The 11519-nt window shown below is 34.0% G+C and overlaps 1 protein-coding gene across 2 annotated transcripts in view; it reads left to right on the top strand.

The window, feature by feature from the left end:
* tspan5a (tetraspanin 5a) overlaps nt 1-9905 on the top strand; it is a 26807-nt gene extending 16902 nt beyond the window's left edge. The window contains exons 5-11 of one of the 2 annotated variants that reach the window (XM_016490673.1): nt 366-491; nt 2177-2224; nt 3643-3759; nt 3835-3896; nt 5363-5449; nt 7229-7271; nt 8263-9905. In XM_016490673.1, coding sequence (XP_016346159.1) covers nt 366-491; nt 2177-2224; nt 3643-3759; nt 3835-3896; nt 5363-5435 — 426 coding nt within the window. In that variant the 3' untranslated portion in view covers nt 5436-5449; nt 7229-7271; nt 8263-9905. The remainder of the gene's footprint in view (nt 1-365; nt 492-2176; nt 2225-3642; nt 3760-3834; nt 3897-5362; nt 5450-7228; nt 7272-8262) is intronic. The other variant, XM_016490674.1, reaches the window with a different exon arrangement.
* Nucleotides 9906-11519: the final 1614 nt, after the last annotated feature.

An 11519-nucleotide genomic window follows, 5' to 3' on the forward strand; every position in this document is an offset into this window, starting at 1 on the left:
ACTCAATGTATGGGAAACACTGTAGTCTCATAATTGAAGTGTAAATTCTGCAGATTACATCATTGTCCAGTAATGTACTGTCAGCAATTTATTATAAAAACGTTTTCATAACTGTAACATACATATTTACCTACATAATTATTCAGGTGCATGTGTAATAACTTGCGAAAACTTGACGCTACAGCAGCACTTCTTCTTCATCGTCTCGTCTTAAAATTCAAAAAGTGAAAAAGCATAATAGGACCCCTTTAATGCTTCCTATTAGAGTTGTCCAATATTCCAAATTATTGCAATTTAATCTCATGATGAATGTGCGTTCCAAAACTCAAGAAATATAATTGCATGCACAATATGCCTTTCTTCAGTGGGAATGCTGTGGGGCGTTTGGAGCAGATGACTGGAACCTCAACATCTACTTCAACTGCACAGACAGCAACCCCAGCCGAGAAAAATGTGGCGTGCCCTTCTCCTGTTGCACCAAAGACCCAGCGGTAAGAGATGAATTTTTATGACAACTGAATGAAAGCATGAATGAAAGGTATAGTTCACCCAAACATGTAAATGTGCTAAAAAATGTACAAGCAATCCAAGATGTAGATGAGTTTGTTTCTTCATCAGATTTGGAGAAATGTAGCATTGCATCACTTGCTCACCAATGGATGCTCTGCAGTGAATGGGTGCCGTCAGAATGAGAGTCCAAACAGCTGATAAAAACATCACAATAATCCACAAGTAATCCACACCACTCCAGTCCATCAGTTAATGTCTTGTGAAGTGAAAAGCTGCACTTGTAATAAAAAAATCCATCATTAAAACGGGTTTAACCTAAAACCGTCGCTTCTGGCTAAAATACGAGTCCTCGGTCTATAATATTGCTTTTTCCAGTGAAAAGTTGTCTTGTCTGAATCAGAAGAGAAATACAGTATGCACAGATCAAGCATCGTTTACAAGCAAACACAGTCTAAAATAGTTCTAAACAAAGATGTGAGAGGACAACAGGAGATGGAGGAAGCGTAATAATGGATTATTGATTTGTATTTTGGCCAGAAGCGATCGTGGAGTTTATTACAAACGTGCAGCTTTTCACTTCACAAGACGTTAACTGATGAACTGGAGTGGTGTGGATTATTGTGATGTTTTTATCAGCTGTTTGGACTCTCATTCTGACGGCACCCATTCACTGCAGAGGATCCATTGGTGAGCAAGTGATGCAATGCTACATTTCTCCAAATCTGATGAAGAAACAAACTCATCCTAATCTTGGATGGCCTGAGGGTGAGTAAATATTCAGCAAATTTTCATTTTTGGGTGAACTTATTCTTTTAAGTAATTAAATTTTTATTTGAATATGATGCAATGACAATTTTGCCAGTGAGATACTTGCTGTCTAGCTCCACAGATTTTCTGTTCTTTTCCAAGCACAATTTGTATGCCATTATCTTAATGATTTAAGAGAGACTAAAAGTTTGAGGGGAAACAATACATGACAAAGAGTGAAACAAAATGGGAGTATTAAACAGGATTTGGTCTACGTGAACAGAGTAAAAATAACATTTCACAGAAAGTAAACAAGCACTGCGAGCACAACGTCTACAGCAAAGAGGACGGAAATTATGGCCTATTATGAGCTATAAACTCATAACAAATAAACATCATTAACATTAAATGATTCGATTATGAGCTCTTCTGTGAATGCAGCGATTCATCATTTCAGTGTGAGGGAAACTGCAGACGCTTTCATTTGCTGTAAGTTAGAATAATAAAAGCAGAACAACTAAATAAAGAGTCATTTAAGTTCATAACTGTTTAACTACTATAACTTTACTAAAAGAAAGTGTAAATGAAGAGTCTATTCACATTATATGGAATGTTCAAAATTCAAACTTGTTTAAAAATGTTCAAAACAAGATTTCCAGAAGTGATTTGAAAGAGGAACAACAACTATTCAAGGTGAAATAAGTCATGAAGATTCGAAGGGTGACCGGCACATCCTGTTACTAGTTTGTAAGGAGGAAGACTTCTGAAAATGACGAAGTAACTCCCTCAGAGTTTGCTATTTCCAGCCTTATCTCTTCACTCCCCCCACACTGGAATTCTTCACTGTCAGCATACTTCCTTTAAATTGAAATGTTACGGTTGTCTTCCAATAATTCCACATCAATTATGTGTTTTGCAGGAGGATGTAATCAACACACAATGTGGATATGATGTTCGGGCAAAACCGGTGAGTCTTGCTCTCTTGTGACTTTACACTCCCTCCATCAGTGTTTCCTCTGCCTTCTGCACTTCACCTCTGCGTGCTTCTGAGAGCCAATATATCACCCGCACAACTCTCAAAGTTCAGGGCCGTTTGGCTGACCTATAAAAAAAGGAAGCTGTTATTCATTTCATACACAATGGTAAAGTAATTCAAAATACTCTACATAGGCGTAGTGTAAATATGCATGCATATGAAAGTTATTTTCACAATTTCTTAATAATTCCTAATAATATGATTTATGAACTTTAATAAATTAATAAGTTATCATTTAAGAAGTTAATTTAAAAATAGACTAAAAAGAATGAATGGAAAATTAATAAAGCGTTAGTAAAGGTCATGCTAGATATTTGTATGAAATAAGTGATGCTACAAAGTATGCAAAATGAAGGTAAAAATGTAAAGTTTGAATTGAAATTGATGTGATCTCACACAACAAATATACTGAGGGCATAAACTTTGCAGAAGACAAAGTATGACATGCTATACATCAGACGTTATTTCAACTTGCAACAACAAAATTAACATCCGAAAATGTATTTGTCCCATTTATTCTTAAGTGCAATTTCAGCCTCAGCGAGCATCTTTATCATTTAACATTAACCCTGAGATATTTGCACATGTATCATGCACAGTACCAGTCAAAGGTTTGGACACACATACAGTACTCCTTATTATTATTTACTGTTTTCATAACTGTAATGAAATAACATAAATTGTGTTTTTAACACAAATTTACTGTTTTCAAAGTATGGGTATTGCATAGAGACCAAACATTTAAAAAAATGTAAAATCTTATATTGAAGCTTCTTCATACTTGGATGATTATATATATATATATATATATATTTTTTTTTTAGTGCTGTCAAACGATTAATCGCGACTAATCACATCCAAAATAAAAGTTTTTGTTTACATAAAATATGTGTGTGTAATGTGTATATTTATTATGTATATATACACACACACACATGCATGTATATATTTCAGAAAAATATGTTATGTTTATATATTAAACATATTTACATATAATATAAATTATATGAACATAAATATATACACGCAAATAAATGTATATATTTTCAAAATATATACTGTATGTGTGTGTATTTATATATACATAATGAATCTACAAAGTACACACATATAAGTTGCAAAGAAATGGCACACATTGTGTGATTAATAGTGAAATTCTGAAGTTAAAATAAGCACTGAAAAAGTATATTCTTCTAAAAAATGTAAACAAAACAAATATATAATCCTATAGATTAAGGATCTGTAAAATGACATGGGAAATAAGTATGTGTGTTTAAATTGTAGACTAATCTGTGCATGTGTAGAAAGAGGACAGAGCATTGATCCTGATCTCATGTGTTCATCATTAGGACGCAGAGCAGAAGACATACATTCATGTCAAAGGCTGTGTGCCGCAGTTTGAGAAATGGCTACAGGACAACCTGACGGTAGTGGCTGGGATCTTCATCGGCGTCGCTCTGCTGCAGGTGAGAACGCCTTCATCTGCAATCGCTGGCTGCTTCTGCTATTTGTACTTCATCTTTCTCTCTCTTTTTCCACAGATATTTGGAATATGCCTTGCACAAAATTTAATCAGTGATATTGAAGCTGTGAGAGCCAGCTGGTAAGAACACACACCTGCAAACTCACGACTCTGTTCCTGCTCTACTTTTGCAAACTGCCACGGCAAGCAGCTTTAATCTTTCACCCCAGTGCTTTGATGCCTGTACATCTTCTACTTTTATTCATAATGCACATTAATGGCTCACTGCTTTAAAACTGTTAATGACTCGGCGTGTTTCCGGAGTCTTAAAAAACCTCAAAACAACCTTTCCTAGTTTGCCGTGTTTGCTTTGAGAAGTGCCACCATGTGGACAAAACAGGAAATAGATGAAGATGATGTTTGATCGAAACTCTCTCAACTGTCAGTGTCAGATCACTTAAACAGAAAATTACTGTTAAAATACATAAAATTAAGATTCATTATAATACCGGCCTGCATCATATTTGCTGAATGAAATCCAATACTTTCTTACTAATCTGGGGTGCTGATTTATACAAAATAACATGTTATTTTAAAACTGACATTTTTGAAATGTGACTTTTGTTATCTTGATAAGTGCATTAAAGCAATAGTTCACCCAAAAATGAAAATTTGCTTAATATTTACTCACCATCAAGCCATCTGAGATTAGGATGAGTGTGTTTCTTCATCTGAACAGATTTAGAAATGCAGCATTGCATCAATTGCTCACCAATGGATCCTCTGCAGTGAATGGGTGCCGTCAGAACGAGAGTCCAAACAGCTGATAAAAACATCACAATAATCCACAAGCAATCCAATCCATCAGTTAATGTCATGTGATGCAAACATTATTATTATTTATTATGCAAAAAGTTGCATGTTTGTAAGAAACAAATCCATCATTAAGACATTTTAAGCTTCTATCCATAATACTGCTTTCTTCAGTGAAAAAGTTTTGTCTGAATCAGGAGAGAAATCTGCACAGATCAAGCACCGTTTAAGTCAAAACTGTTTCTAAACGAATATGTGGGTGGATTTTGATGTGAGAGGACAACAGCAGATGGATGAAGTGTTATTATGGACTATAGACTCGTATTTTGGCCAGAAGCGATGGTTTAAAGTTAAAATGCCTGGATGGATTTGTTTCTTACAAACACACAGCTTTTCGTTTTACAAGATGTTAATTGATGGCCTGGAGTGGTGTGGATTACTTGTGTTTTTATCAGCTGTTTGGTCTCTCATTCTGACGGCACCCATTCACTTTTCCTTTAGGTGATGCACAAATAATTTTTGAGAGAAAACAAAAACATTAGAATTTTTTTTTCAACTCTGCATCATCAAATTAGGTAATATTAGTCCTTTTTATATTAATATTAGAATAATATTAGAGAATTTATTTAAGATGCATGGCTGTGTAACCATTTAGCGTTCACTTTAGGCTAATGTGAATTTACTCCTCGCGATACACACACACACACACTCCACTCACTTTCCTCCATCCTCTCTGTCACATCCACACCGACTCACCTCACACCTTCACTTCTCCTCCCCCATGCCTTCATCAGGGTGCCGCCCCCCTCTTACGTCGCCCGCCGCCCCCCGTCCCACTACAGCAAGAAAGCCTCGGCGTACTCCTGAGGGAGATTGTCCTGGTGGGTGTGAAACGTGCCTGCTTGTGTTGTGTGTGCTCTCTGTGTTCTCCTAGAATCTAGATCATCAGCGCTCTGCTCTTCCTCCACTGAGGGCTAGTCAGTGTTCTCGCAGTTACATGAGTAATCATTCATCAGAGGTCCAGGCATTCACTAACATCAAACCAGTTACACTTTCACATGTTTAACCATCTTCACATCACACCTGGAGGAGATTCTCTGATTGATTGATTTATTTCGAAGGCTCAAGTGCAGTTCACCTTAAGAAAGTTTTTAATACCCTTGAAAAAAAGAGTAGTTATTAGAAAAATATGCTTTAAAATAATATGCATATAAGTGCACTGAATGTGATGTTTTCAGACATTTCATTGCATTTTAATTGAAATTAAATGAAAATGAATTATAGTTTAATTTTATATTAAATGCGATAAGTTGACCGTAGCTGACCATGTTTATATTATGTAAATTAATAATTACTTCCATTTTCTTGGAAATATGGTTAAAGTGTAAAAAAAAAGAAAAGAAAGATGCATTAGTAAGTACATAAATTAGATTGTATTTTACATTATTTATAAAATTGTACATTATTTTTAGTGTACTTATCATATATATGACATCAAATAATGTTTTTTTTTTTTACTTTTTAAATTCAGCTTTTCACATAAATTGTTTTACTGATAATATAATATTTGTAATGAAATATTTTCTATCAAATTATGTGCAAATTCAATAACTACTTTCCTTCTTGGAGTCAGTGTTGTTTTAGTATATCATTGAGATACTATTATAATATTTTTTATTTTATATATATATATATATATATATATATATATGTTTTAGTAATTTAGTTGTGTTTTTGTCATTTTTATTAGTTTTTGATATTTTTATTTCAGTTTTTGTTATTTTAGCACAAGTTACACTAAATGAAAATGAGAAATGTTGCCTTGGCAGCTATGTTTTTATTCATTTATTTACTTATTTTGTATTGTAAGTTACAAAAATAATAATTGTTATGGTTTTAATTTGGTTATGTGTTATAACCCTTTTGGGAGCCCACTGTATATTACAAACAAACAAACTAAAAATTAATTCATTCATTAAAAAATAAATAAAAAATAAAAATTTTAAAGTTAAAATTAAAATAATATTTCATTCATAAGATATACTTTTCTTCAATTCTGTTCTCTCCAACAAATATGTTCTGTGGAATGTGAAACATACTACATCATATATTCTACAAGGTATATTCTAATATGTTTTTAAAGTGAGCAATTGAAGAAGTATTGCATGTTCTTATTGTAAGACCCTTTCATACGGTCTCATTATAACACACATCCTCACGGTTCCAGTCCCACAGAGATCTACTGCAGGAAGAGTGCAGTAAATGGGAATGTGTCACACTCCATGATCCTCGTCATCTTAACCCCGTCCGTTTGCTCCTCAAGATTCTCTCTCCCACTTCTAGTCCCGTTTAGCTCCTCGGACTGTTATAGCTCATTATAACCCTGATCTGCCAGCTGGCCTTGCTGCAACCCTTCCATGCATCCCACATCATTCATGTTCTCTCTAGCTGAAAATCAGTCAGTCACCCTGTAGATTGCAATGCTGATTTCTCCAATGCAAGGCCCCATTTGTCAAGTTGGCACAAAAAATAAAAGCTCTACTTTGGTTTTATTGGAAAAGTCAGTGGAGTAATGCCAACTCTTAATGAGGCCTTACACAGTTGGCTTTAGACGTCTGTTTATGACCCATGTCTTCTTTTTATTTCTTTGTCTTATGCAGTTTGTTCACATGAAGTGGCAGCTAGTCTTGCAGACACTCACAGGTAATTCATACACGCATACACTTCCATAACACACAATCCTTTAAGTCAGCATGAAACAAACGTGAATATGATGGAAGTAAATATTCTGATATAATATTGATTTCATGCTAACTTTAATCCTCTTAAAGGAACAGTTCCCCCAAAAATGCAAACTTGCTAAAGAAATGTACTCACCCTCAGACCATCCAGGATGTAGATGAGTGTGTTTCTTCATCTGAACAGATTTGGAGAAATGTAGCATTGCATCTCTTGCTCACCAGTGGATGCTCTGCAGTGAATGGGTGCCGTCAGAATGAGAGTCCAAACAGCTGATAAAAACATCACAATAATCCACACCACTCCAGTCCATCAGTTAATGTCTTGTGAAGTGAAAAGCTATGTGTTTGTTAGAAACAAATCCATTATTAAGACATTTTTAACTTCGAACTGTTGCTTCTGGCTAAAATACCTCCTCTTATCAATAATATCGCTTTCTACAGAGAAAAGGTCTGAATCAGTAGAGCAGTATGCACAGATCAAGCACTGTTTACAAGTGAAAACAGTTTCAAACAAATATGTGGATAGATTTTAATGTGAGAGGACAACAGGAGATGGACTTTTTCACTGCAGGAACTGTTATTATGGATTATTAACTCTTATTTTAAACATTAAAATGTCTTGATGGATTTGTTTCTCACAAACATGCAACTTTTTGCATCACATGACATTAACTGATGGACTGGAGTGGTGTGGATTATTGTGGTGTTTTTATCAGCTGTTTGGACTCTTATTCTGACGGCACCCATTCACTGCAGAGCATCCATTGCTGAGCAAGTGATGCAATGCTACATTTCTCCAAATCTGTTCTGATCTACATCTTTGATGGTCTGAGAGAGATTACGTTTTCATTTTTTGGTAGAACTATTCCTTTAACACCAACCTAAATAGAAAGATCTGATTGTTGTGAAATAGCTGTGTTGTTCAAACTGTGTTTCTTTCTCTTTGTAAACAGACCTACGCCAGCACGATTAAGGTAGCGAATGATGAACACAAGATGCACTGGGTTGTGTGTGTGTGTGTGTGTGTGTGCGTTTCCACCGTAACCTTTTACCATCTGTAAATAGTGCTACTTTTTCTAGTGTTTTATGTGTCAAAACGTGTGTAATGTGAAAAATGATGTGTCCACAGAGGTTTGCGTTAACCAAAAAATGACCACCATTTGCAGGACTGTAAAAGCATCACTCAAAACACTTTCCATCACTTTGACACAAAATATACCATAATTGAAACCAGGGTCCGGCACGATTGGCTCGCTAGTTCAGTATTCAGGACACTAAAAATCCCCACAATGCACCGTAAAAACCAGTGAACTAATGTTAAATATCACATAAACATATTAATAACAACAAATGAGTTCATTTGGCATAATGACTTTATTTTATTAAGCTAGAGTCAGTGTTAACATCAGGCGTTTATTTTGTTCATCTCTCACTCATCATTGTATTGCATTGCATTATACTGTATGTTTTAAAACTACAGAGCTTTGACATTATATTTTTATGTAAGTATTCTGTTATATTGTTATAAGGATCTCATTGATTTATATCACAAGAACTTCATGTTTCGGTCATACAAATATCAGAAACCGCACCAAATTTAATGTTTAATGCTTTTCTCTCTTTGAATATGAGCTCCATATTCCACTATTTCATACTATGTGATCCTGATGTATCAAATATGATACTCATCAAAAACACATGCTTATTGCATTTCAAAAAATTAGATTTTTTTTTCATATGTCTGGCTTTACAAGGTCAATTATTAAAAATATGAATACCGACCATATTAAGATTATATGATATACATTTAGGCCTAAATAATAATCCAGGAAATGAAAAACATGACCGATAGAAATAGACGATGATGCTGGAAACTTCAGAGTTTGTTGAGTGGGGGGTGATTATTTGTGAGCGTCTGAAGCTCAGTCAGGGAGTTTCTCATTGACGATGTTTTTTAATTATTCTGTTAACACTGGATCATGCACTTCAGCTGTATATTGCATTTCACTCTCAAGTATAAACATCTGAAGCAAATCTTGCAGCTTATGTTCACTAAAACAGTCAGGAAGTCATTCAAACGTTTAATTTAGTCAAATGTTTTTTTGTCCTTGCACTAACAAATTAGAGATCCCAGAACATTTCTTCTGCAGATGTTTCTCTTTCACAAGCAATTTCTGATCAAGAGAACCACGTACCGTGGCAGTATTTTTCTGTATGTATGGACTAATCAGAAGCTTGTTTGTTGTAAATATCCTTGAGTGATATCTTAGCACTTTCACAATGCAAACGCAGTTGGATGGTGTGACACTCTGTAGCACACTACTGTATGTAGCACTCATGGGTAATTGTACATCACTAAAACTGCTTTTAACATGCTTTATGTCTCTTTTTTTCTTTTCAAGGACATTCTGATGTAGCTTTTACAGTTGCAATGCATTTTAAATGTGTTCATGCTTATAAAAAGCAGGGAGAGAGGGTTTGATCTGAAGGTGTGATGATATTAATGTTGGCGGTTATTTAGGCTGTGTCATACACTTACTTGAAGCTCCAGCAATAAGAACAAACATTTTCAATAAATTATTTCTCAGCATTGTAATGGGTTTTCTGTAGAATTAATTTTTCGGTGGTATGTTACCATTTATCCTTAGAAGCATTTAAAAATAGTGAACAGGGAATCCCATTAGCAACAAAAACAGTCAGATGCAGCAGTAAAGACTGCTGTTAATTTCCAGTTAAACTGATACTCGTACTAAAATGACAATTTAATTGAATCTAAACACACACACACACACACACACACACAAGGTACACCTACATTTCAGCAGCTTTGGTAGATCAAAATTAAGACAAAAAAGTTCAAATTAACTAACTAACTAAATAAAATAAGACATAAGTTGCAATAATGAGATTCACAATTAAGTTTGATTTGATTTTGACAGGCATTTTTGTCATATGAAGTTCTCATCATTTAAATGTATTTTGACTTTTAATAATTCAGATTTAATTATGAATTATGATCTCATAATTAAGTAATTATGCCATAATTATGACTTCTCATCCACAATTTAGACAATTGTAACTTGTCATAACTGACAAATTGTCAATTATGACATAAAAAGGCATAATTAAGTCAATTTCATCTTATTATAATTATGGCTTTTTGTCATAATTTTGACTTAAGATCTTATAATTGTTATTTTTTTATCTAAGAATTTTGACATAATAATTTTTGACAATCGTGACGTCACAATGTTAAGTTTTAAATATCAAAACTACGACTATCATAATTTTGTCATAATTATGCATTTTTATGTCATAGCTGTCAATTTCAACTTGTGTTATAATTATGACTTACCTAATTTTGACATCTCATAATTTCCACTTATTGTCTTAAATTTGACTGACATAATTTCAACATTTTGCCACAATATAGTTTTGACTTATGTCACAATTTAGTTATATTAACTCTATTATTATTATTATTATTATTATTATTATATAGTTATATCAACTATATTAACTACGATTTGGTAGGCTACCATATGTCATAATTTCGATTTATCTCATAATTTACTTTTTTTTTTGTTTCCCCCTCATATGTGGTATAAATGGGCTTCCATATTTTACTGTATGCGTGTTTATGCATGCATGTTTTTTATTATTTAAATATACACAACAAAAAGTACCTGCCATTTTATTAGAGCCGGTTTAGAATGTTTCAACATCCTTTTTGACGATGCTATATTTTCATACCCCACAATGCATCACTAGTGCTTCTGCTGATTCAGTCCACTTTGTCAAATAATTTTATTCAACCTAACTATTTATACAATTGAATAAAAGTCCACTGCAGTGCGTCATTAATCTGCTCAGCGAGTGGCTCGCTCAAGTCTTTCCCGTCAACATTTACGTAATAAAGCATTTCCACCTTAACTAATATTAACTTTGACAAGAAGTCAAGGTAGAATCACAGAGCATAAAAATGTGTCACCAGCAATTGTTTTAATAAGTTTAAATCTTTGAAATGTACAGTTCATCAATGACATTTACAACAATTATTTCCGTTTATATTTGTACGGTTCCTACTGTAGATATACTGGATTGCCATGTGGTTCCTCGAGGGTACAAACATGATAAATAAGAACTTATTAACCTGACATAAAATGGCCACATAACAGTGATTTTCACAGTATCGGACATGCAAGGAGGT

Source organism: Sinocyclocheilus anshuiensis, unplaced genomic scaffold, assembly GCF_001515605.1.
Source record: "Sinocyclocheilus anshuiensis isolate Anshui unplaced genomic scaffold, SAMN03320099.WGS_v1.1 scaffold206, whole genome shotgun sequence".
NCBI classification, from domain to species: domain Eukaryota; kingdom Metazoa; phylum Chordata; class Actinopteri; order Cypriniformes; family Cyprinidae; genus Sinocyclocheilus; species Sinocyclocheilus anshuiensis.